This window comes from Neofelis nebulosa, chromosome 6 (genome assembly GCF_028018385.1).
Source record: "Neofelis nebulosa isolate mNeoNeb1 chromosome 6, mNeoNeb1.pri, whole genome shotgun sequence".
NCBI classification, from domain to species: domain Eukaryota; kingdom Metazoa; phylum Chordata; class Mammalia; order Carnivora; family Felidae; genus Neofelis; species Neofelis nebulosa.
In genome coordinates this window covers 125,477,066-125,504,574 of record NC_080787.1, presented here as the reverse complement: position 1 = coordinate 125,504,574, position 27,509 = coordinate 125,477,066, and the positions used below count along the sequence as shown (strand labels likewise).

Here is a 27,509-nt window from a genome sequence, read left to right as displayed (position 1 = left end):
CATTGTGTGTGTGTGTGTGTGTGTGTGTGTGTGTGTGTGTGTGTGTTTCTTTCAGTGCATACTTACTGAATGCCTACTGTGTGCCAAGCACTGTGGTAGGCAATATAGGGATATGATGAACTGCAAAGCACATTTTGATAGTTTAATGGGAAAGGCAAACATCAAAACAAGTGGTTACAGTAAAGTGTCTTTGAATCCTAGAATCTTAGAATCCAGAATAATCATAATGATCATTTATTCCAAGCTCCTAATGGAATTAGGATAGGAAAGGACTTCAGAAAGTATCTAATCGAATTCTGTTATATGACAAATGAAGAAATAGACTCAAAATATTAGGTAACTTAGTGTGCAAAATACTGGGGTCGGCTTTTAGAGATACAAAGAAAAATACGGGGTATGCTGCCTGTCCTCAAGGAAATCACAGTGTAGGAAGGTAAACTTTGTAAAGACAAAAGGCTAACACAAATGTACTACAAGAAGAATATATGCAGTATACGTGACGAGGGAAGATCTCTTTTTAGTGCTGGAAGGGCTTCCTTGAAAATGTAGGGGCATGTGAGCTCCCCAAAACAAGCTGTTGCATGAAAGAAGAGAGAAATTGCCCCCCAATTTTTTGGAGATATGTAATAGAGTGAATTAGGAAGAATACTTACTGCCTTAGATATCTTCATGCTCATTCAATGAATTTCAAATTTTAACCTAAGAAAACAAATAAAACTTGACGGCTGGTGGCAAAACCTGATTAGAAAGAGATTTACAGTTACTGAGCCTAGGATTTGGAAGGTCAGGGCTGGGTGCTTTATATATTACCCTTCAGTGTTTCTGTGAAGTGAGTAGATTTTTTTTTCTTTTTTTAAACTTTTTATCTAAATTCCATTTAACAGTGTAAAATTATTTTCAGGTGTACAATATCGTGATTCAACACTTACACACAAGTAAATTGACCCTTGACAAGATTAGACAATGTTTGCCTGAGGTGGGAGACCTGTTAGTGAGTACAGATGAGTGAGAGAGCTGGTTTTGACATGAATTGCTCTGGCTTGTGCTCTTAAACAAGAATCCTTGTTCAAAGAACTGGATCTCATTGAAGAAATTATGGGTCCGTATTTTAAGTCATGAAGGATTGGAAATGAATGCTGCACTTGAGAGGAGAAGAAGGGCAGAAGTAGTTGGGTAGGAATAAAAGGAAGAAGAATAGAAATCGTAGTGTAAATTGCCCCCACCAAAGTATGTGGATGATACTTCTAATTTCATTATAAAGTTCTGCTCAGAGCAAAGTATCTGATATATTTTTTACTCACTTTATGACCATTTTATTTGTCATTGTTGAGGATTATATGGCAGTTCACGTGAAATTCTTTAAAAACTGGGTAGCATAGGGGCGCCTGGGTGGCGCAGTCGGTTAAGCGTCCGACTTCAGCCAGGTCACGATCTCGCGGTCCGTGAGTTCGAGCCCCGCGTCAGGCTCTGGGCTGATGGCTCGGAGTCTGGAGCCTGTTTCCGATTCTGTGTCTCCCTCTCTCTCTGCCCCTCCCCTGTTCATGCTCTGTCTCTCTCTGTCCCAAAAATAAATAAAAAACGTTGAAAAAAAAAAAATAAAAAAAAAAAATAAAAACTGGGTAGCATAAACAAAGTGTCATTGAGGAAACAGCAAAGAGAAATGCTACTGTGGACTCTGTTCTGACCCAAAGGCCGGAGCGTTTCATGTGGACGGAGTGTAAGAGGACCCTCGAGAGAGTGCTTATCAAGTACCTGTCTGAGGTAGCTCAGGGGGGTACTGTCAGAGTTAGTCAGTCTATCCTGGGTTAGAGAAGACCAGATCTCTGTTAGAACAGGTAAGCCTGCAAAGGGGAAAAAATGAAAGAGTGTTCCTTTAAAGAATGTCCCGACAATGCATTGACAGAAATAATTGGTGATAATGAATATGGAGGAACACCTATGATTGCACAGACTTTCCTGCAAATTTTCAGAGACTGCATCCACGTGATGCAAGTGGAGACACAGAAAGAAGCATCAACACAAAAGAATAGTGGGAACCGGTAAAACTAGTGTTAATTTAAAGCTAGAGGGGGGCGCCTGGGTGGCGCAGTCGGTTAAGCGTCCGACTTCAGCCAGGTCACGATCCCGCGGTCCGTGAGTTCGAGCCTCGCGTCGGGCTCCGGGCCGATGGCTCGGAGCCTGGAGCCTGTTTCCGATTCTGTGTCTCCCTCTCTCTCTGCCCCTCCCCCGTTCATGCTCTGTCTCTCTCTGTCCCAAAAATAAATTTAAAAAAAACGTTGAAAAAAATTAAAAAAAAAAAAAAAAAAAGCTAGAGGAAAAGGAGCTAAGGCTGAGGTTAGCTTTTTCCCTTCTTTTTTTGTGTGTAAATGGCATATGAGAGGAAAAAATGTCTTTCACCTGATTCCCAAAATACTGCAGAAAGGTTAGGAGACTGTGCTAAGTCAAGGTTCTTTTTCTTGGCCGTAGAGGGTGAATATGCTATTTTTGGTAATGCGTTTATTCAGTTTTTCATCATGATAAATAGTACTCTGATAAATATCTTTGTGTAGATTCATAATTACTTCTCTAGGATAAATTCCTACGAGTGGAATTGGCAGGAAGCAAGATATATATAATTTTAAGGCTCTTGATACTTACTGTGAAAATGCCCTCCAGATCGTTTGCACCCTTACACAGGCACTGCATAGGAATGCCTGTCTAATGAGACACCCTGGCCTACAGTAAATCGTTCTGTCTTATAAATCTGGCCTAATGTGATTTCTAGAAATAGGGAAGGAAATAATATATTGATGTATTTTTAAATGCCCTTTGTTTGTTTGTTTATAGTGAATCTGAATTAAAAATTATTATTATTTTTTAAATATTTATTTATTTTTGAGAGAGGGAGAGTGAGCGAGCCAGCAAACAGGGGAGGGGCAGAGAGAGAGGGAGACACAGAATCCGAAGCAGGCTCCAGGCTCTGAGCTGTCAGCACAGAGCCCGACGCAGGGCTTGAACTCACAGACCCTGAGATTATGACCTGAGCCAAAGTCGGACGCTCAACTGACTGAGCCACCCAGGCGCCCCTGAATTTGAATTTTTTAATGTTTCTTGGCCATTTATATTTCTTCTTTAGCAAATTGCTTGTATTCTTTATCTAGTTCTCTGCAGAGCTATGTCTTTTTTTTTTTTCCTGTTTTAGTAAAGGCTTCATATTAAGATTATAATTTTTACCAATACCTATCCCTGTTTACTTATTTTATTATTTTTTTTTACATTTATTTTATTTTTGAGAGGCAGATAGAGACAGAGCACAAGTGAGGGAGGGGCAGAGAGAGAAGGAGACACAGAATCCGAAGCAGACTCCAGGCTCCGAGCTGTCATCACAGAGCCCGATGAGGGGCTTGAACTCACAAACCGTGAGATCGTGACCTGAGCCGAAGTTGGAGGCTTAACTGACTGAGCCACGCAGGCGCCCCTCAGTTTACTTACGTTTTAATTGTGCTTATGTTTTTCCTCCTTTGTCTAGATATTTTAATTGTTATATAATCAAATATGGGAATTTTTAAATTCTTTGTATCGTTATTTTTGGCCACATGCTAGTTTTTTTAATATTTAAGTTTTAATCCATCTGTGTAATTCTTTCGTTTGATTTGCTTTAGGGTTTGGTGTCAGGTTAGAGTCTGCCATTAAAATCTGACCACAATTAAAAAAAATAAATAAAATCTGACCAACTAATTTGTCCTTTGAATTAAAATTGACTAATTAAAATTTGTCCTTTGAATTAAAATGCTGTGACATTATTTCTAATTTTGATTATTTCTTTTTTCTTAGGCGGATGTAGCCATTTTAGTTGTAGATGCCAGCAGGGGAGAGTTTGAAGCTGGATTTGAGACCGGGGGACAGACACGAGAACATGGCCTCTTGGTTCGTTCTCTTGGAGTAACTCAGCTTGCGGTTGCAGTCAATAAGATGGATCAGGTATTTGAAGGCGACTGAGAATTCATTGTAGATGTTAACTAAAATGTTCTTCTGCCGTATCGATGACCTCGGATGTGGCTAGTGTACATCTTACTAGTTTGGTTACCATAGTTAAAAAAAAAATGCACGATCCTGGTATTAAATAAATGAAATACTAGTGATTTTTAAGCAAGAAGATGTCTTCTCATTTTCGGAGATAATTTTAAAAAGTTAAATTTTTAAAATTGTTTTTGGTTAAAATAATACACAATGAATTTAGTGTAAAGAAACCCAAAATAACCCATATTTCCAACTCTCTTTTTTTCCCCAGAATCTTTTAACTTTTCGTTTTGTGCATCCATCCAGTTTATTTTTATAGATGAAAATATTTTTCTTCATAACATCATGTTATTTTTGTTAGCTCCTTTTTAAAAAAACTGATAATGTTCTTGTGCATGTTTCTAAGTAATTAATTTTTGTATAAACAGCTTGTTTTTATAGCTTTATTCTAGTCTATTTTAAAAAAATACTATAACTTGTTCAAATAATCCCCGACTTTTGAATATTTCCGTGTGTGTGTGTGTGTGTGTGTGTGTGTAGTGTATTTAGAAATTGTTTATTTTATGAAAATGTTTGGGCCTACGGGCATATGCATTTTTAAGACTTGCTATGTATGATCAAAATGCCTTCAAGAAATCTTCTGGTATTTACTCTTGGCACATATGGTGTAGTCATTTTCCCAAACTCTTATCAACACTGCTGTTATTAAATGATTATTTTCTAATTTGATATGCCAAACATATTTATTTATTTATTTATTTATTTATTTATTTATTTAATCTTTATTTATTTTTGAGAGAGAGACAGTATGAGCAGGGGAGGAGCAGACAAATAGGGAGACACAGAATCCTAAGCAGGCTCCAGGCCCTGAGCTGTCAGCACAGAGCCCGATGCGGGGCTCGAACTCATGAACCGCAAGATCATGACCTGAGCTGAAGTCAGATGCTCAACTGACTGAGCCACCCAGGCGCTCCTAAATTTATTTTAATGCTTTTTTTTTTTTTTTTTTTTTAATGTTTTTGAGAGACTGAGAGAGCACAAGCAGGGGACAGACAGACAGAGAAGGAGAAAGAGAATCCGAAGCAGCCTCCAGGTTCTGGGCTGTCAGCATAGAGCCTGACATGGAATTCGAACCCACAAACCTTGAGATCATGAGCTGAGCTGAAGTCAGACGCTTAACCAACTGAGCCACCCAGGCACTGCCAAACATGTTTTTTGTTTTTTAACCTACTCTTTAGTGAATGTTAATAATATTTAAATATACTTTGTATATTTATTAACCATTTATGGTTTTATTTTGGGAATTATTTATATAATTTGCTTATTTTTGAAACATTTTTTTCTTACTGGTTTTTATGTATAATTTACTTATATAGATATTAATCCTTTATCTTGTCTTAGGTATTTTTCCCAGTTATTTTACTTTTCAACTTATTTATGGTTTATTTTTGACATATAGTCAAGTTTATAAGCATATTTTTTTTTATTCTTTATGCTTAGGTATTTTCTTACCTTGGGATCAGATACTTACTTACAATTTTCTACATGGTTCTTTTACAGTATTATTGTTACACATACTTTTTATTTTTCCCAGTGTTTTAGTATGAAAATTTTCAAATGTAAAGATTAGGAAAAAAATAGTGGAGAGAGTTTTACGATAAATACCATACTATACCCTCTACTTAAGATTCTCCTACTTACTGATGTCATCTTTGTCTTATCTACCCCTGTGTCTCCCTATTAATTCATCTTATTTTGACAAGAATTTCCAAGTAAGTTACACACGTTGTTACACTTACCTCTAAATACTACAGCATGCATATTGTTAGATAGAGTTCATATAACATACATTTTTAGTCTGTTTGGCTTGCGGTGGGGGTGCATCAGTAATTTTATTTTACATCAGCGGTTGGTCTGAGCATAAGTTAATGAATCCTTCACTCTGTCTCCCCAAATTTGAAATCACTTATAGCTATATACAAAAAATTCTATATGTCTTGCAGTTTCTTTCTAGGTTTTCTGTTGTAGGGAAAGTTATTTTTAGATCATATTAATAGTAAGATCTGATATTCCAAGTTTAAATTTTAATAGATTTCATATTTAATAGATTTTATATTTTTACTTTGTAGTCTTGATTTTTTAATATTTTGTTGCAGAAATTTAAATTTTATTTATAGCATAATCTGAAGCATAGTTTTAAAAATTGAATCTTTGTCAGGTTAATTGGCAACAAGAAAGGTTTCAAGAGATTACTGGAAAACTTGGGCACTTTCTTAAACAAGCGGGTTTTAAGGTAAGATAAATTTAAATTTATTTGGTACCTTAAGTCTCATCTTACTGATTGCTCTTGTCTTATTAAGTATGTTTAATTCTGTTTGTTTTTATTTCTGCCTGGTCTTTTGTATATCTTATATTCTTAGGATTACTTTGCCTTAGAAAATTGCACATATTTTATAACTTGGCTTGGATTTAACATAAGTAAAAGACTTTTCTCCAGCTATTAAATTAGGTGGATAGGTTTAGGGAGGTACCAGAGGAGTGGAAACCACACTTCCACTGCAGTGGAAACTAGTAGAGAGGAATTTCTCTAGCAAAGCCTCTGTTGCCCAACAAAAGTGCTTGAGTGTTTTGAACAAATTTGTAAGTTTCTTACAAAAATCAAAAAAGTTGAAAACTGTTGGATCAGATAACTTCAAGGCTGTAGTTCTGTAATTTCTATTACTAAATGTTTGAGTGAGAAAGAGCCAGTGCAGGCAGGGGAAGGGGTGGGGGGGGGGGGGGGAAAGAATCCCAAGCAGGCTGTGCACTGTCAGCACAGAGCCCATCGCGGGGCTTGGTCCCACAAACTGTGAGATAAGACCTGAGCCAAAATCATTTGAGCCAAAGGACATTTAAGTGACTGAGCCACTCAGGTGCCCCTCTATTACTTTTTAAAAAGTATGTTGTTGCTTTTACAAACTTGGTGCAGCATGGTAATGGTGGGTCTTTTACCTTTTGAAAACAGTGTTGTATTAAGTTTCATATATTCAATCTTTTTTAATAGGAGAGTGATGTAGCTTTCATCCCTACAAGTGGTCTCAGTGGTGAAAATCTAATCACAAGATCTCAATCAAGTGAACTCACAAAATGGTATAAAGGACTATGTTTATTAGAACAAATTGGTAAGAATTTAGTACCTTATAAGCTTGATGTTGTCATTTAGAGTTCTGGATGGGAGACAAGTGATGTGTGTGAAAAAGCATAGGTTTTATAGTCAGAAGAGCTAGAGTAGTAGTTTTGAAATCCTCTGCAGTATTTCAACCGAATTTCAACTCCATTTCCCTTATTTAATTACTGAGGTTTGTGCCTACCTAACCAATAGATGGTTGTTGACATTAAATGAGATAACGTATATGAAAACATTTCATAAACCACAAAATGCTAGATGAATGAGAGTCAATTTGCTATTAGTAAGTATAAAAGAAAATTATTTTCTAGGAGACATGGGATGACAATGGGCCGACTAGACCTGAGTCAAGAATTACTTTTAAATTAAACCTTGGTTTTTACCATTTTTTTCCAGATTCCTTCAAGCCGCCTCAGAGATCTGTTGATAAGCCTTTTAGATTATGTGTATCTGATGTTTTCAAAGGTAAGCGCTGCCTCCCTGGTTCTTCTTTAGTACGGTCCCTGCTTTTCCATTTTTCCCCTGACCTCTTTTCTTAGACGAAATCATTGCATTGTCTTCATATTCCCCCTTCTTTATGCCAGCGTAAGGATCAAGGCCCAATAAATCTTGAAGTGTATAGTTCTAGTTATTTAATGCCCCTCCCCAGAAAAATCTTCAGTTTACTTCAGCTTACATCGTCAGCTCATACTCTTCTTCCAGGTGTGAAATCTCTTGCCCTTTATCTTTCTAGCCTCATGGTTTTTTTTCCCTCTCAATAGATCTTTTTAGTTTCTGTATCCTTCAACCAAACTGGATTGTTCACTATTTCTTAACCAATACAGAATCTTTGTTACCACTATGTCTTTCTCTTTTCTTGCCCATTTCGTACCTATCTGTAGCAGAGTCTGGGTCCAATCAGGAGAAAGATACCATCCATAGCTGAAAAGAGAAGTTTGAGACAAAGAATTATTAATATGATAAAAGAGTGATTATAAGATGTAAGGAAACTCTATATGGTACCAGAGGGCTGAGGAAGAGGATGCAAGGAAGGGCAAACTTAGAAGGCCATGTCGGAGAACGTGTTGTATTAAACAAATACCCAAGAGTACATCCAGTTTAATGTGTACAAAACCCTATTTTGAAAACTATAAAATAGAAATGAAATAAAAGATATTAATAAATGGAAGGGTATAACGTAATTGTTGGAATAATCATTACAGTAAAGATGTCAGTGGTCTCCCAAATCGCCATTATCATGGAATAGGCAGTGCAGAATGGATTTCGAACTGAGCAGCAATAATTTGGTAACTGATGGGCTCACCCATCATGTACCCTAAGGTGTCCTTCTGTGTTCTCAGTATCTTCTGTCAGTGTATTGTTCAGTCAGTAGTGTAATCGTTTCTGTGCTTTTTATTGAACTTAGATTGTGGAGTCCTTAAGGGCCAGTACTGTCTCTTCTGTATCTTTATCTGCAGGACCTAGCTCAGTGCAGACTAGTGCCTCCCACGTATACATGCTTAATAATTGTTTAATAAATGAAGGTGCTTCCCAAAAAATCATTCAGTGAAATTAAAATGAATTATTATTATTACTAGCTTTCCACATTCTAGTAGCAGAAGAAATACCGGTAATGCTTTTTAAAATGCCTGTTATCTCTTTAACACACAGAATACAAAAATAGTGTTTTGAATAACAGTGTTTGCTAACTCTACCTTTTTACCTGCTATTCTCTCTCTCTTCTCAGGCTGCTTCCTGGCTTCTGCCTACACTACTCCCCCTTAGCATGTTCCCGCTGAGGTTACCAAATGACCCTTTGGTTGCCACAGTCCCTACAGAGTTTTCAGTTCTGTCTTTCATCTTACTTGAATTTGGCATTACTTCTGAAGCTGGTAGCCATATCCGCCTTGAAACTTTTCCCCCTTGGTTTCTGTGACCCACTTTCTCCTACTGTCCTGTCCATTTCTCAGACCTCTCTGTATCTTCTCTGTGGGCTCCTCTTTTTCTGACTCCTAACTGATGTTCTGCCTCAGTCTTTTTCTTACTTGACGTGCTGTTTTCAGACAGACATCCATGACTCATCTACCTCCTGTGTCTTGATGCTTCCCAAGTCAGTATCTCCAACCCAAACCTGTTCTCACTTTCTGGATACATGTGCTAACTGCTACTGGACATCTCCACAGGGAGTGTGCTCCCAGGGTCCCATTCTCATGGAATTTGATGTGATTGGTGCCCCCTGGAATGCATTGTCTCCACCTGTATGTCTGGCAGGCACTTCAGATTCACCAAGGCTAAAATGGATCTTGTTCCTTAATTTCCTATCTCACATTTGATGCACCATCATCTTAGACTTCCCCTTTTTGCCTTTATCCCTCTTCTACCTCATCACCTTCAATCTGTCATAACTTATTCCCAAATTCTTGAGTTTGCTTCCAGTCTGCAGTCAGTCTCCCCTCCTCTCTGACACCGAAATACCATCATGTCACTTCTCTGTTCACATTTCTTTACCGGCTTCCTATTCCTTAACTGAGGATGAAATTCAAGCCCTGAGTATGATTTATGAGGTCCCTTTATTGTTTGCCCTTTGCCTCCCCCTGTTGCCTCATGTGGTGCCATAAGCATTCCTTATACGTGACACACGGGTCTTCGTACATCTCACATTTGGTTATGACTCTGCCTTTGTTTATATAGTATCCTGGGTCATTGGTGTTTTCCTTCTTTCCCTCCCCATATACACAAGGACCTTATAAACTCTTGTTCTTTCTCCGAGTGCCCAGCTAACGTGCAGTCATTCCCCCTCATCATGAATTCTTCGGTGTACCTCTTTCTGTTTTCATTGTACATCCTAAGTTATACTTGTCTCTGGACAGTGTAATTGTTTTTGTCTTTCTCTTCACTAGAGTAAAACCCCTTTACAGGTAGGGACTTATATTTTCATCTCTTTATTCCTAGAGGCTAGCACATGGCTTGGTACTTGGTAAACACTCACTAAATATTTGAAAGAGGAATGAATCTCCCTTTTTGTAACATGAATATTTTTATTTGTAAGAAGATATAGAGTAGAATGTGGTATGTCTTATTTAGTAGATAATGTTACAACTTCTGAAATGATCATTGCTAAATGTTCATTGAACTACTAGTTTTATATAACCTACTAGGGAACAAAACGTAGCTAACAGCTTGAATCATTAGATAACGTGGCTACATGAGTTGTAAGATTTGGGTGTATTTTGCAGATCAAGGATCTGGATTTTGTGTAACTGGTAAAATTGAAGCTGGCTATATCCAGACCGGTGACCGACTACTAGCAATGCCTCCTAATGAAACTTGTACTGCGAAAGGTATTCCTCTGCAAGATTCTTTTGCTGAAAACCTTTAAGTTGAGACAGCAGATTTTTAAAAGTAGTTTAGTTATTAACTCCTAAGTAAATAACCTCTTAGTGAAATTGTAACTGACTGTCAAAATGATACTAACTGTTGAAGATAAAAATGTGAAAACATTAAACGATTTTTTCTGTTGTGACTATGTGTGTATAAATGTACACAGAACATTCTAACTGTGGTAGCATTTCTTTTTTTTTTTTTTTTTTTTTCCTGACACTGATTCTAAAAGCCTGGTTAGGATCTAACCAGATGTATAGACACCTGACAGATACATTGAAAATAGTATTCAGCAGCAGAAATTAAATTTAACCCCATCCTGGCACTAAACAGTCAGTAACTAGTTGTTTTGAAATTTGTATTTCAGAATTACTATCAGTTAACAGTTTAATCATGCTTATACCAAAAAAAAATTGTCTTTTGCAGAAAGACCTAAGAAAATAAGATGCAAATGCAGAGAATCCTAATGTTAAAAAGAGAAATTGAGCTAACGTGCCAGAATTACTGCTTTCCCACATGTAATATGTGACTTTTCACACTGACCAATAACTATTTCTATTTTCTAATCTTTTGACTTTACAAGTGTACTTGTTGTTCTGAATTCTGCTTAAAAGTTTATAATTCTGTACTTACCTTAATCTAGTTTCCAGCTAAGCCTCCAACTTCAACATAGACCTGACATTCTGATTTATACTTCAAAGTAACAATTTATAGCAATTTTAAATTACAGTATACTGAGAATGTTAAAAGTTGTTAAATTTCAGTACTTTTCTCTGTTACTCTTATTATAGTTTATATCCAGAGTTGTACCTGACTGGATGATAAATTTGAATGTACATTTTTAAAAATTAATTTGCTTACTTTAAAAGCAGATTTCTTAGAGTCTAAGAAATTAATGAATATCTGTTTAGGTAACAATTTAGAACAAATTTAAAGATGAATAGGGGAATGAAAGCCAAAGTTATTTCCATTTTGCTTCTTTCTTTCTGCTTGTTTAGGGATCATGAAAATTCTATTTAGATGACAAGTAATGCACGCTTTTTTAAAAAGAATCCTTTTCCATTGATCTATTATTTGCAAGTTCAGATCTCTTACTGTTTTTTAAAGTGATCAAGAGCAACAACACTTTTGAAATACTAATTTTTTTGTAGGTTAATGAGCTTTTTTGAGATAGGAAGTTTTAAAATAATCAACAGACATGAATTAAAACTAAAACCATGGTCCTAAAATTATCATGGACCTTACAGACTGGCTCTTTTGTGACCTCCAGAATCATAATTTACATCTGTAAGTCCCACATTCTTTCCCTCTCTTTTTCCTGTCCCTTCCCCACCAGAAAAACTCTAATCATTTATCTTTAATCTTAAAGGAAAGCTGTGTAAGAAGTACCTGAGATCATACCCTACTCCTTGATGGCTACTCTTGTAACCCAACTTGGAGGTTCTCAGTCCTCAATTTCTTTTTTTTTTTTTTTTTTTTTTTTTTTTTTTTTTTTTTTGGAATTTTTATTTATTTTTGAGAGAGAGAGAGTGTGAGCAAAGGGAGGGCCAGAGAGAGTAGGAGACACAGAATCCAGAGCAGGCTCCAGGCTCTGAGCTGTCAGCACGGAGTTTGATGCAGGGCTCAAACTCAGGAACTGTGGGAATCATGACCTGAGCTGACGTCAGGTGCTTAACTGACTGAACCACCCAGGCGCCCCTCAGTCCTCAATTTCTAGCTCCGTTGCTTTTGCTTGATTTACTTAATTGTTCAGTGCACCCTTCTATCTCAACAATTCTATCACTAACCAGTAACATCTCCTAAAAAGAGAGAAGTGACTAAATCTGCTACCAAGAAATGGAAATTCTAAATTGTGTTTTCATTTTATTAACACATCGAGTTTTTGGAGTGTTAAAAAAGTACTACTTTGTGTGATGTCTGTCTCATGAAGAAGGTCCTTAAGAAGATGAGTATCATATATAGGACAGTGTAACATATTTGGAGGGAGAAAATCAGATTATAGATTGCCTCTACAAAATTTTATATTGCGAATTAAAATTCTAGTATGAGAGCTCTTCAAAATCCTGAACTAAAGGCAATCTCTTTGTAAGTGGCCAGCTCCTGCCTTCAGTTCCACATTTCATAACAAAAATCAGATGTGATCACTTTAAGTTTACATTTAAAAAAACATTTTTTTTTAATGTTTATTTGTTTTTGAGACAGAGACAGAGCATGAACGGGGGAGGGTCAGAGAGAGAGGGAGACACAGAATCCGAAGCAGGCTCCAGGCTCTGAGCTGTCAGCACAGAGCCCGGTGCGGGGCTCTAACTCACGGACCATGATACCATGACCTGAGCTGAAGTTGGACACTTAACCGACTGAGCCACCCAGGTGCCCCCCCAACCTTTTTAAAAAAATTTTTTTTAATAAGTTTACATTTAAAAACTAAATTTAATTAGTTGAAAATTTAACAAACATTCCTTAATATTATAATTGTTAAGTTTTTGGAGTCAAGAACCTCTTTGATGCCTTGATAAAAGTTATGGCTCCTCCTAGACTAATGCAGGTATATACATACATAAAAATTTCAAATAAAACTCTAGGTTGTCTCAGAGCTTTTAAAGTTCTCTTTGAACTCATAAAAAGTCTAAAAGAAACTTAAGAGTTTCTTAAGTGTATGCTACATGGGAAAAAAATAGTATTTTGAGAAAGATATGGGTGAGTTATCATTTACTAAAAATATGTCCATCAAGAACTATTTCACAGTGGTTGGCCTATGCACTGTCTTCATCAAAAGGTTCAAGTTCTAGTGGACAGGAGCTTACTATTAGCCCATTAATTTGCCCCATAGAATCAGAAAATATGAGATACCTTTTAATAGCTTTTGAATAAGGTAGTGGAGTAATGCCCTTTGTAATTGTTCTCCAGGATTATCCCTCGGTAATAAAGGTGTATAGCAACACCTGGGATCATTTTTAAATTAAATTTCCTTACACTTTTCTTATAACCAGTTAGCATTGTGGATCTCTCTCTCTTTCTGGGAAGCATTTCTTTTGAGCCAGGAATAGTGAAGGGGCCTGTCAAGAGTACCATCTGACTGAGCACTGATGCCCTAAGGGTTACTGGACACCTCCCCTAGTCCCATATTTTATGTTATTAAGTGATTTGAACTGCATTATTATGCCCGCATCTATTAATATAAGAGAACTATTTGAATGGGGGCATGTTTAATAGCTGTATAAATGAGTTATAAAATGAATTGTAAAAATGAGTTTTAAAACCTTGATTAAATAAGCAGAAATCAGCCTTTTTTGGACAAATACAAGTCACTTTATGTTTAGGGTGGTGTTCTAGAAGAGTCAAGTCTAGAGGAAGTGTGTTTTCCTCAACGCTCACAGTTACACTTCTCATTCTCAATCCATTCATATTGAAAATGATGAGTAGTGACTGATGAGGCATAAATCAGCCAAGCTCTCTTGGTTGTTATGGTTTGATATTGAGGTGTTTCACTGTATGCTTTGGTTCTTACTCATTTCCAGGAATCACTCTGCATGATGAACCTGTTGATTGGGCGGCGGCAGGTGATCATGTTAGTCTTACGCTGGTTGGCATGGATATCATCAAGATCAAGTGAGTGAGAAAATGAGTTTAAGCGACCCTTATTTTGGATGTAGGACCTCAAAACATAGATTTTGCAACTCACCTACTGAACTGAAAGAATGAGTATTAATTTCGAATTTCATTTGGCCAAAAATAGGCACTTGTAGAAATGTAAAAATGATGAGCAAAATCTGCTTAAAACTGAAATTAATACATGTCAGCACGTGTACTCAACACGTTCTTTGAGTGAAAGCTGTAACGTATGAAAATGGTGGAAGGTTAATAATGGTATAAGCTTTGCCTTAACCCAGAAGGGAGTATTTAGAAAAGTCCCCAATTTACTTGATTGTTTTATTTGTAAATGGTTTTAGAGATACTCCTATTTGATGTGTATTTATTTGTTCTTCAAGTACCTTCTCTCCCCCCTCCCCCCCACCCCGTCTCTGTTTTTTTTCTGTTACAGTGTTGGCTGCATATTCTGTGGCCCCAAAGAACCCATTAAAGCTTGCACTCGTTTCAGAGCTCGGATCCTCATCTTTAATATTGAAATTCCTATCACTAAAGGATTTCCTGTAAGTTTCAAAATGTTTGTTATTGTTTTTATAAATTCAGAGTAACTTCATCTTAAAAAGTGTAACTTACTTTACAAGCGAGAATGCTATTATAGTTATTTTCAACTAACCTCTTACTACCCTAATCCAGAAAAACATGAAATTAGACTTTGAAAGTCATTTGTATTTTTTCATTTTGGTCCTTGAGTCTGACGATTTTTTCAGTGAGGCATTAAAAAGAAATTTTGTAATCAACAGGATACAAAGTAAGGATAATAGTAAAATTCATTTAGGGAAAATGGTTGATGTTTTTTACTGTGTTCTAGAGGCTACCTGACTAATCTTAGATTGTCTTTCTGTTCTAGTTTTAATATGCTTATTTATAGTGTTTTTGATTATAAAAGTAACACATTATTATAGAAAACTTTGGAAAACACACACATAAAAGATAAGAATACTCTGTAATTGCATACTACATAAATATCTCTACACTTTACATTTAATGTATTTTTATGTGTGTGTGTTGTCCACCCATTGGTATTTATGAGTACGTTCTGGGGATGCTTGACACAGGGTTAACTTTAATTGGGCCGAAGCAACACATTTAGACCCTGCAGGCTGTGAGGTTTGTTTGTAGGTTATCATTTACCAGCATCATCTGAACATGCACATTTATGGGAAGGAGAGGAGTTTTTCTACTCTAATATTACTTGGCCAGAAGATACACTGCCTGTGAATTGCATGGGTTTCTTCTTTTATGTGTAATTTTTTTTCAGATGTTTGGGGCCATCCTGTGTTTAGAGTTTGATACTTTGCTTTTGCCACTTAACAGATGAAGTTTTTCCTATTAGACTTTTTTTTTTTCTTTCTTGGTCAGCTCACGTAGTACAGATTTGCACGACAATAAAATATTTAGTGGAATTAAATGGCTTGCCTTTGAAAATATAAACAGATCGTTTTCAGCATTTAATGCATCTTTGAAATAAAAATAAGACAGTAGTAGTAATTGACCTTTAAGCTCAGTTTAGTTAGTGATCATGTTTTAGAGGTTGGGAATAAATTTATTTAGCTTATTTAAATTCATTTTATACTTACACACCTTTGAAATAACCATGCACTTTGATTATAACTCTTTGTAATTATTTCTATGTAAATTTGGTCATATAAAAAATATAAGATACTGTTCAAGAATTTTAGTTTTAATCATATACCATTTCTCCCAAATGCTAAAAAAAGACTAAAATTGTTTCTCCAAAATAGTTGTTATAGTTGAAAATACTTAATTTTTAAATATTGAGAATTCTTCTTTAACAGGCAAGAAACTGTAGCTTAATTGCTGTGAATGAATGGCACTCGTTCTTAGAAAGCAGTATGTCCAGTGGGGAGAAACTGGAGAGGTTGGTTACGGCGAGTTTTTACTCATGCAGCAATAATTTTTGCCATTGGAGAGGTAGAGAGGTCAAGAGGTCAGTAGTTACTTTGAATAGTAATACTGTCTTCCTGTCTACAGTAGTTTCTTAAAAATAAGTATGAATTGAAAGTTTGTCCGTGTTCCTTTATGAAATTACACCACGTATATTGATTCACGAATACGAGGATGAAATTTGTTTCAGAATAAAACAGTCGTGTTTTGTCATTTAATCTGCCCCTTGTGGGAAGGAACCTTCAGTTTTTGTTTGTTGGTTTATTTGTTTTGTTTTTAAACCGAGAAGAGGCTTCCCAAGCAATTAAAATTTTGCTATTTGGGGACTCATTTCTTAACACTACATAAAGTATTTGTGTCTCTTAGTTTGTATGGTAAACTCTATTTAAGAAGAAAAATAGAAGAATGGGTTCAACTTTAACTAAACTTATGCTTTTTTACTGTAAAATATTTTGTAACATAAAATTTACCATTTTAATCGTTTTTAAAATTTTTTTTTTTTTAAAACGTTTTTTATTTATTTTTGGGACAGAGAGAGAGCATGAACGGGGGAGGGGCAGAGAGAGAGGGAGACACAGAATCGGAAACAGGCTCCAGGCTCCGAGCCGTCAGCCCAGAGCCTGACGCGGGGCTCGAACTCACGGACCGCGAGATCGTGACCTGGCTGAAGTCGGACGCTTAACCGACTGCGCCACCCAGGCGCCCTACCATTTTAATCATTTTTAAGCGTACAGTTCAGTGGCGTTTAGTACACTCACGTTTTTGTGCGACCGTCAACACAACACCATCCATCACCACAACTTTTTCCTCACCCCCTACTGAACCTCTGTATCCTCTACGCAAAAACTCCCTGTTACTCCTTCCCTTTTTCCCTTGGCAACCGCTATTCTACTTTCTTTCCTTATGAATTTGCCTATCTTACGTCCCTCATAAGTGGAATCATACGGTTTTGTCCTTTTGTGTCTGACTTACTTCATTTAACATAATGTTTTCAGAGTTCATCAGTATTGTAGCGCATGTCAGAATTTCATTTCTTTTTAAGGTTGAATAGTATGTGTATGCCATGTATCGTTTATCCGTTCATCCGTTGATGGACCTTGGGGTTGTTTCCATCTTTTGGCAATTGCGAATAATGCTTCCTTGAACATTGGCATACAAGTATCTGTTTGACCCCCCCCCCCTTTTTTTTTCTTCAGTTTTTTTGAGTGTGTATCTACGAGTGGAATTGCTGGATCATGTGGTAATTCTGTGTTTAACTTTTTGAAGAACCGCCAGACTATTTTTCATAGTAGCCGCACCATTTTATGCTCTTTCTAGCAGTGTGCAAGTGGCCTCTTTTCTCCACTTCCTCACCAACACTTGGTAGTGTGTGTGTGTAAGGGGCGGGGGGGCGGTGTGGGTGATTTTTTTAAGCTTCTTTATTTTGAGAGAGAGAATCCATACAGGCTCTGTGTGCCGTCTGCGCAAAGCCCGATGTGGGGCTCGAACTCACAAACCATGAGATCATGAGCCAAAAATCAAGAGTAGGATGCTTTTAACTGATAGGCAAACTAATGGTTGTGAAGTGAGTGGTATTTCATTGTGGTTTTGATTTGCATTTCCCCTAATGGTTAGTGATGTTGAGTATCTTTTCAGTACTTTATGTATTTTGGATATTAATCCCTTGTTAGATATGTGATTTGCAGATATTGTCTTCCATTCTGTGAGCTGTCGTTTTAATCTCTTAATGATGCTGTTTGATGTACAACAGTTTTTAATTTGGTGAGGTCCCATTTATCTTTTGTTGCCGATACTTCTGGTGTCATGTATAAGAAATCATTGCCAGATTCAACATCAAGGAAACTTCCCTCTCTGTTTTCTTCTATGAGTTTCATAGTTTTCATTCTTTTGTTTGGGTCTTTGATCCATTTTGAATTAATTTTTGTACATGGGTAAAGTAAGGCTTCATCTTCGTTCTTTTGCATGTGGATTACCCAGTTTTCCCAGCACCATTTGTTGTAAGGACTGTCCTTTCCCTATTGAGTGGTCTTAGCTTTCTTGTTGTAAACTAATGGACCATATATGCCTTGATAGTTTTTTTGTTTTTTTTTTTCCCCCAAGGTTTTAATTTATTTTTGGGACAGAGCGAGACAGAGCATGAACGGGGGAGGGGCAGAGAGAGAGGGAGACACAGAATCGGAAACAGGCTCCAGGCTCCGAGCCATCAGCCCAGAGCCTGACGTGGGGCTCGAACTCACGGACTGCGAGATCGTGACTTGGCTGAAGTCGGACGCTTAACCGACTGCGCCACCCAGGCGCCCCTATGCCTTGATAGTTTTAAAATATAGGTCACCTGGAAGTGTAAGGAAAATGATAATTTGACTTATTTTACCACCTAACAGATGATGTAGCTTATTACAGTTTTATAAAACACTGCATAATTTTATTTTCACAACCCCACATGAAGTAGAGTCCCAACCCTTATCTGAAACTCTTCAAGCTAGTGTGTTTCAGAGTTCAGAAATATTCAGATTATAGCAAGGTGATATGATGCATGCATGTTATGTAAAACCCCTAACAGATGATGGGGCAACACCCTGTAATCAAACATACTAGTAATTCTGCATCACAGCTTGTCAATGCTAAGTAGAATAAATAAGGACTGTAAATTGCCTTACTTCAAGTCCTCTTTTGCTACTTAAGTGGGTTATAGCAGAATTAGGAACAACTTAGGTTTTCAGTCTTTTGGATTTTTGAATTGCAGATAAGATTGTAGACTTGTGTTAGTGTTGTCTGCACTTCCAGGTGAGGAATTGGAGACTCGGGTGTGGTGACTGTCCGAATAATGAGTGATTAAGCCAGGACTCGTAGTCAGTACTTTTCACTTTGAGATCCTTTTCCTTTTACATTATGCTGCATACTGGTTTGAATTATAGATGACTTGGGTTATATGTAATATGAACTAAATGTTAATATAATATACAATTACTTTCCACTTACTTGGCATGTAGATTTTTTCACTTGTGTTCCGCAAGGGTTTTTTTTGTTTTTGTTTTTGTTTTGTTTTCCTGAGCTACTACCTGTAAGATACTGTGGACATAAAACATACACACACACACACACACACACACACACACGCACACACTGTACCCCAAACTGCTACGACCCATTCTTCATCCACCTCATTGGGTGGAACCCACACATAGCTCACAGAAGTTAGAAGAAACTTAAGTAGGTTCGTGTGCCTCTGTTCTTTCAAATTTGGCGAGCCTTGGATGGAGACTGGTATTGATTTCTTAGTCACACCTGAGCCATGTAAGGGGCTTTCTGCTTATTTACCTGTTTGTTGCAAAAGAAATGTTTCTTAGATTTGTAGAACTACGTTTATGTTACACATTGGTGCTCTTTGACCCCTGACTGTGTCGGATACACAAATGTAACTTTACCATGTGTTGTGGAAGGTTTTTTCCCCTGGTAAGAGTTGGTCATTAAATTTTTCTGGAATGTTTCCAGTTTATAATGGTCAAATGCCATTGATAAAAACCAAAACAAAACAAAAACTAATTTGCCTTTGTAGAATAATGGAGGTTCGGTTGTGCCTTTTAAAAAAACAAAGAAACAAAACCACATGACTGATTTCTTCTTGCACGTGTTGTAGGTGTTCTTATTCCTTCATTCTTACATTTATTTCATAAATACTTACTGAGTGCTGGTTAAATGTCTGGTACTGGTATACATAGTTCCTTGTGTCACAGAGTTTATATTTACATGGGATGACAGACACTTAAAACAGCAGCTGCAATAAAAGTGAGAGGTTATGTCGTGGGATTAGGGGACCCAGAGGAAGGTGTCTAGCTCAGACTAGAGGTCAGGCTTCTTGCAGGAGGGGACGCTTCACGCTAAGAGGGTTGGAGTAGCATGAGTAGGAGTTAGCCCAGTGAGGCTGCACAGGTGGAGGCTGTGTTCTAGCCAGAGGCATCACGTGTGCAAAAGCCTAAAGCTTACAAAGGGCGTGGTACATGTAGGGAGTGGAAGCTCTGTGTGCCTGGAACGGAGAATGGAAGAGACGATGGAGAGAGATGAGGCTGGAGAAGTGAGGGTCACGTTGAGAAGGGCCTTGTGCCTAGCAGTGGAGTTAAAGTTTCCATGGTTTTAAAAAGCAAGGGTGTATCGTTAAATTTATCTTTTAGAAGATCAGTCTGGTAGATTCAAGAAGACTGGCTAAGGGAGGGACAGGAGTGGTGGCAGAGAGACCAGGAAGGAGCCTGCACTTTAATTCAGATGAGAGAGGATTGTCCTGGACTGAGGGCAGCATTGTCCTGGGGAGAGAAGTAGACAGAATAAACAAAGTGCTGGTTGAAAGACTTGGGTTTTTAGAAAGTTACAGAGTCCAGGATTGTGCATCCACAAGTCCCCCTTGTATTTCTCTTTTCTGAATGTGCCGTCCCAGCCAAGAAGTCCCATAGTAGAAGTGTCAGTGTTTTTTCAAGCAAACAGCATAAAATGGTCAGACCACTTAAACTTTGCCAGCTTTGCCACTTGCTGAGTATTTGGTCTTCCCACTATACCCAACTATAGACATATTGCACATTTAGTGCTTGTCATTTGAATGAGGATAGCCAGTGTAACTCTTACTCTAGTTGATCCCAGCATATAAAATTCACCTCTGAGGGGCGCCTGGGTGGCTCAGTTGGTTGAGCGTCCAACTTCGGCTCAGGTCATGATCTCACAGCTCGTGAGTTTGAGCCCCGTGTCGGGCTCTGTGCTGACAGCTCAGAGCCTGGAGCCTCCTTCAGATTCTGTGTCTCCCTCTGTCTCTGCCCCTAACCGACTCACGTTCTGTCTGTGTCTCTCTCAAAAATAAACATACATTCAAAAGAAAATTAAAATTCACCTCTGAAACATATCACCATGGCCACATTAAGTTGCTTAACCTTTTTGATATTAAACTTCCTTACATATAAAACACGAACAATAATAGCTAAAATTTAAGATCATCAATTAACTGAATAGTCAGCACTTCAAAATAACATTATCTGATTTTTCTCATTGATAAGGAACCTGAGGCTGGAGGTGTTGGGGATAAAGGGCTTTAAAAGGACTTGCCCCAGATCACACACTTGGAAAGTGTAGAGTCAGGCCTGAGTTCAAAGACTGTCTAATAAAGTCCTACATAATATTTTATTCTCATTATCCAACAATGAATACATTAACTACTGCTGAATATCACATGATCCCCCTTCCCTCATTTTTGTGATGGAACAGTTTGCATCTGATGAACATCTATACCAGGCACTGTCTCTGATCTTGTTCAGTTCTCATCACGACCCTGTAAGGAAGGTTGTGTGATCTACTAAGGTTCGTTAAGTTAGTGGAGGAGAGACTCGAACTAGCTCCTGTGACCTTTTTCCCTTAGTAAGTGAAGGAACACCCTGATCGGAATGGTAGGACTTAGGAAGCAGCTGGAGACCCCGAAAGCTTCCAGCAGGAGTGCCGAGTGCACTCATATGATGGAATGTGACACCAGGATAAACAGCCGCGGGTGCACGATAAAGAGTGTTTTGACAGGACCATTTTTTGTTTCAGGTGCTGTTACACTACCAGACTGTCAGTGAGCCTGCCGTTATTAAACGATTGATTAGCGTCTTAAACAAAAGCACGGGTGAAGTCACAAAGAAGAAGCCAAAGTGAGTATTTTAAAATTTAGCAAAGGGGTGCCTGGGTGGCTCGGGCGGCTGGGCGTCCGGCTTTGGCTCAGGTCATGATCTCACTGTCCGTGGGTTCAAGCCCTGCCTTGAGCTCTGTGCTGACAGCTCAGAGCCTGGAGCCTACTTCGGATTCTGTGTCTCCCTCTCTCTCTGCCCCTCCCCTGCTCAAGCTCTGTCTCTGTCTGTCTCAAAAATAAATAAACATTTAAAAAAAATTAAAATTTAGCAAATTTTTTACTGATTAATTCATTTTGACGGTATTTCTCTTTGTGATAAATGAAATCTAAATCTAATTTTACTTGTTCCGGAAATCTTTCTTTGCGCAGACTAGATTAAAATAAACACAGATCATATATTTAAGCTTCCGTCTAGGTATGAGTGCCGCTAGATATAATTTTTGTTATGGATGGTGGCAGTGGGGTGTGGATTGTGAATAAAGATATTAATGTAAATTTGCATATATGTGTCAAGCCCTAGGTACTGATGATGTAAAAATAAAGGCACTTAAAAAAGTCAGTTCTACATTTTAAAGAATGAATTTCAATTATGCCTAGCCACCAGTTCCAGATTACACCTGAGTGTTGCTCTTAACTTTCTTGTCACCTCCTTAATGAGAAGCATTCCATACTTTAAGAATACTCCAGGCAAAAAGTGTATTGCATACCCTGTAGCTTCTAGTTTTTTTCCCACCCAGAATTTTTCTTTCTGTTCAGAATCCACATGGAGCTTTAAGCTGAGGTAATCACCACCATGTTGTTTCCCTCTTGATTATCATTAATATCCAGGCCTCAATGGGGACAATTCCCTTTGGCTGGGACAAGGTTGGGATTTTTCAAAGGAAGTGCTTCCTGAGAACCTTAAGTTTTTTACCCTAATTCAACTAAAGGCTAACTAACCACAGTTTGGCTTGGCTGCTTTAGCTTTGGGGTTTTCCTCGTTTCAACCCTATGGGGAATCCCACCCAAAATCCCCTTTTTTTCAGTCTTTGGGTGTTCCTCCTCATTTGCACCTGGGTAAGAGGCCCAGAGGTGGTTAGTGGGCTAATAGGTAGGGTGCAAGTGGAAGTGAGTCTTCACTCTGTTCTATACCCATGCCCGTTTCTCCATTAGTTAGGAAGAAAGAGTTACTTAATCTCTCTTTCGAAGATAGTTCCTTAATAGTTCTTTTTATTTTATTTTTTCAAGATGGATTTAAAAAATGTATTGAAATATGGTTGACATGCAATGTTATATTAGTTTCAGGTGTACAGCATAGTGATTTGACAGTTCTGTGCATTATTCAGTGCTCACCACAGTATGTGTAGTCACTGATACTTCTTGAGGTTTAACCTGAGTCTTTAAAGTCCATGATGCCATAATGTCCCGAGAAGTGTAAATAATGGCAAACATCTGAATGACCGCTATTTCCTAGGCTCTCTCAGGACTGCTTTCGCATGGTTTATATTCTCAGCAACCTTACGAAGCATGTACTATTTCCCCCATTTTTCAGATAAGTAAGCTGAGGTTTAAAGAAGTTATAGAACATGTTCAAGTTCACAGAGCTAGCAAGGGGGCAGAGTCAGGAATTTAACCTAGTCAGCTGGTTCACATAAATTATAGTATTTTTGGCAGGATCCAGGTTGTTTGACCCACACAAGTGATTGGGAGAATTCTCAATCTAAAATTGACTCATCATATCTAATTCTGAATTTTCCCCTCCCTGCTTCTGCTCCCTGCTCAGTGATTCTGGGTTCTACTATATTCTCATAGTAATTTTTCCTGGCACCTAATTTGTAGCCTTTCTCTTACTTTACACCAGCACCATTTGGTCTTTCCTTCCTTTCCACCGCTGGCAAATTAGACTTGATTGCTTCATATGGATGGAATCAAGCTTTCTAGAAACAACATTAAGTACAAATTATGAATATATTAGATACTCTCCTTTCTAAGGAATGGGACTTTGGACTGAAATTGTCCAAAGCCAATTTTTGGAAATTTTGGAATACTTTTTTAAAAACTTTTTTGGCTTATTCTGTCTCTGAACTAATCTTTCAGAAGGAGAGTTTATAATTGCTGTTTTCTTTCTAGAACACATCAAAATTAAACTAGAGAATGTTATCAAAATTAAATTAGAGAACATTTTCAAAATGTCCCCTTTTGGGATCTACTCTTCCCATAAGTTTGGGAGGGCCCATTGCATGAGGATTTTTGTTTATATTTGTATGGAACTGCTTATATGAAGGCTCCTGCCCCACTCCGTTCATTTCCTACAGACATCATACGGTGGAAAAATCTTATGTGATTTTATTTTGAACCCTTGTTAAAGAATTATTATTCCTATGTGAGAAAAGAGAGAGGAGGGAAGGAAAGAGAGAGGTTTAGAATAGTCTGTTGGCACTAGGAGATTTTGTCCTCTTTATACATAACTTCCCAACACTTCGTCCCCCCAATTAGAATTTTATATTATGTTCCTCTTTTAAAATGAAAATTCTTTACTTTCTTTATTAGATATTGAACCTCTCAGTTGCATGAGGGAATGAAAGGAAGGCTTTGGTGGAGGGCCCTTGAGCATTTTAGGTTATAGGGTCCTTCAAGAGTTGTATTTGGAAGATTGGTAAAAAATACACACACACACACACACACACACACACACACACACACGTATATAAAATGTAGCTAATATTTCTTAAATCTAGAATTATTCCTCTCATTTCTTTCAACTGACCCAGAACAATTCAAAGGTATATATTTTCATTTTAAAAACTCTTTAAGTTTTTGAAAGTTGATCAAATGTGAAATATACATTTTTTGGTTTGTTAACCGCATTATTCACCTCTGCGGGATATCCGTGTCGTCCCCGCTCCCCCTGTCCTGACAGATTGCTGACCAAAGGCCAGAACGCCTTGGTGGAGCTGCAGACGCAACGGCCGGTGGCGCTGGAGCTGTACAAAGACTTTAAGGAGCTGGGGAGGTTCATGCTGCGCTACGGCGGCTCCACCATCGCCGCGGGCGTGGTCACCGAGGTACCGTGACGGTGGCTACCTGTCGTGGCGTCTCTTCTTTACCTGCTTTGTGAGAATGTTCACTGAGACTTTATGGCTTAAGGGGAACACAGTTATGGTATTAGAACAAGATTTTAAAATTTACGTTCAAGTCTTTTTACGTGATGGCAAGACAATGTGTGGTTTTAGAACTTTTCACAGTGAGACTTCCAAACTATCTTCCCCATGAGTGATATTCCTCAAAATTAAGGTAACTTTTGGGACGCCTGGGGTTGGCTCAGTCGGTTCAGTGTCCGATTCTTCATTTCGGCTCAGGTCATGATCCCAGGGTTCATAAGATCGAGCCCCCACGTGGGGCTCTGCGCCGGCATCGTGGAGCCTGCTTGGGATTCTCTCTCTCCCCCTGTCTCTGCCCTTCCCTTGCTTACACATGCTCTCTCTCTGTCTCTCTGTCTCAAAGATAAATAAACGTTTATTAAAAATTAAAGTAAATTCGGGGCACCTGGCTGGCTCAGTGGATTAAGCATCTGACTTTGGCTCAGGTCACGATCTCACTGTTTGTGAGTTTGAGCCCCATGTTGGGTCTTTGCTAACACCTCAGAGCCTGAAGCCTGCTTCAGATTCTTTGTCTCCCCCCATCTCTGCCCCCCTCCTACTCCTTCACTGTCTCTCAGAAATAAATAAATGTTAAAAAAAAAAAAAATTTAAATTAAATTTGTTGAAAAATAGATATGAAACTATGCAATCCAAATTATGAGAATACAGACTTTAAGAGTCCAATGAATTTGGGGGAAGTGATTTCATTTAATAGAAGAGCCATCATTATTGTTTTTTCTTTAAATAACTGGTTCTCAGTGTTCTTTGAAATGATTCATTCAGAAAGTTCAATTAATGTTAATGAAAGGGACCTATTGTATCATGTAAGGTGCAGTTGAATTTTGGAGAAAATAGCCAGAACTGGACCAGAGAACTTCAGTAATTTAAATGTTCTTCCACACAATCATGATTAATGTAAATCTTAGGAATATTATTTTTTTAAAGGGAACTTCATTACTTCATTTGATCGTTTTCCGTATGAAAGTTATTCAGTTCATCGAACGGAGTGTCTACTTTGAACACGGGGCTTTCTGTTGCATCCAAATCCCGTTATACTTGCATCCTGCAAAAGGCTTTGGAGTCCAGCTGCCCAAGTTTGTTACTACCCCACTGACTCCTAGCAGCACAAGCACATTTCTCCTTCAGTGTATTCACCTGTAAAAATGGGGTACAGGAACCTACCTCCCAGCGTCGTGAAGTGAAGGTCTACACAAAACACTTGGCACCATAATTGGCATTCAGTAAATGTTATCTAATTCACTGTCAGCAACGTTACACGTAATCCATCAAAGCATTCTTTCTAAAAGAGCATTCTAGAAATAAGACACAGTGTCTTATGGAACATAATGGAGAGATTGTAGTAAATCTCAGAAATAGCATGACTGGGGAAGGGGAAAAGTTGCAGGAAAAAAGAAAAGTTTCATCTTGATATAATGGTTATTTCACTGTCATTTTCCTTTTGTTATTGTTCGTAATATGTGAATGAATAAATTATAGCGCCTTTTTTTGTCTTTTTCTTTTACAGATAAAAGAATGATGGGTCAGAATTTCTACCATGTTTCCAAATGCAGTGAAATAGCTAACCTCTGTTTTAAAGAATCCAGTTGTTCAGTTAAAGGAACAATGTGCAATTGATATTTTTTTAAATGAGAGAGAAACTTAAAATGATATAATCAACTACAAAGAAGTATTAATCAGCACTCCTGCGAAAATTTCAAGTTGCCAAATGGCAAAGAAAGGCTAATATTGCACTTTCATTTAAGAAAACAACTTTCCCTTTGAAATGTTAGTGAATGGATTTACTTTGCTGAGGTTTATGGAAACTATCAGAAATATGTATTAGAAGACGTTCAGTCATCATGAAATGAACTCTACTTCCAGCCAAACCACAAAATGTTTACAGTGTTCTCTTTTGATTTTCAACTCTCCTGCGCACATTTTGATGGAAAATAAACTAAATTGGTTGTTGAGGTAGTTAATATTTGACCTGAGCAATTTTTTTTTTAGTTAACTCTAAGAAAAGATTTGCTGAAAGTTATAAAAGAGGTATTTTGTGTTGAGCATAAGAATGTTCTTCCTCCAACAATGAACTTTTGAAAGCTTAGTTTGGAATTAGTGGAACTGTCCCTGTAGGTAACCAAGAGATTATTTAAGGTGTAAAGCCAGCTAATAAATTGCCTTAGTTTGAGCATAACAGCAGATCGTGTTTTGTTTCTTAGAGTCTGTTTATGAGCTTCTCTACCACTCTTGCTAAAAATGACTTGGGGATTTTATGGGATCTTTTTCACCTAAGTTTCCCGACACATGAATTCCTTTTTTTTTTTTTTTTCCCTAACAGATTAAATTTCAGCTCCTCCATTTCTAACCATGAATTTATTTCTCCTGTTCTCTGTTTTAGAATTACATACATGATGACTTTATCTTGCATACTTTATAGACTGTAAGTCCCCTGTGAGTAAAGTCATGTTTTTCTTTAAAGTTGCAACAGCAAACTCCAAGGTAAATTTAGTTAACGGGTATTTGTTGTGCTGCCTCCTGAGTATAAGTCGCTTTAGGGTAGAATTCATCCTCAGTTGGGCCTGGGACTCTGATCTGATGGACTGTATGATAAACCTTTTTATTGGGAAATAGTGTGATTTGTATATTGGTGGCTTACCTTGTGTGACAA

The 27,509-nt window shown here is 37.7% G+C and overlaps 1 protein-coding gene and 1 long non-coding RNA gene across 4 annotated transcripts in view; both read left to right on the top strand.

The window, feature by feature from the left end:
* HBS1L (HBS1 like translational GTPase) overlaps nt 1-27,035 on the top strand; it is an 87,790-nt gene extending 60,755 nt beyond the window's left edge. For all 3 annotated transcript variants that reach the window (XM_058735355.1, XM_058735357.1, XM_058735358.1), the window contains 10 exons: nt 3,814-3,960; nt 6,218-6,292; nt 7,043-7,160; nt 7,562-7,630; nt 10,381-10,485; nt 14,044-14,134; nt 14,568-14,676; nt 21,644-21,744; nt 24,622-24,766; nt 26,367-27,035. In XM_058735355.1, coding sequence (XP_058591338.1) covers nt 3,814-3,960; nt 6,218-6,292; nt 7,043-7,160; nt 7,562-7,630; nt 10,381-10,485; nt 14,044-14,134; nt 14,568-14,676; nt 21,644-21,744; nt 24,622-24,766; nt 26,367-26,378 — 972 coding nt within the window. In that variant the 3' untranslated portion in view covers nt 26,379-27,035. The remainder of the gene's footprint in view (nt 1-3,813; nt 3,961-6,217; nt 6,293-7,042; nt 7,161-7,561; nt 7,631-10,380; nt 10,486-14,043; nt 14,135-14,567; nt 14,677-21,643; nt 21,745-24,621; nt 24,767-26,366) is intronic.
* Nucleotides 14,683-19,816, top strand: LOC131514898 (uncharacterized). Its single transcript, XR_009263324.1, has 2 exons — nt 14,683-16,452; nt 19,274-19,816. It is a non-coding gene; the product is annotated as an uncharacterized LOC131514898 (long non-coding RNA).
* Nucleotides 27,036-27,509: the final 474 nt, after the last annotated feature.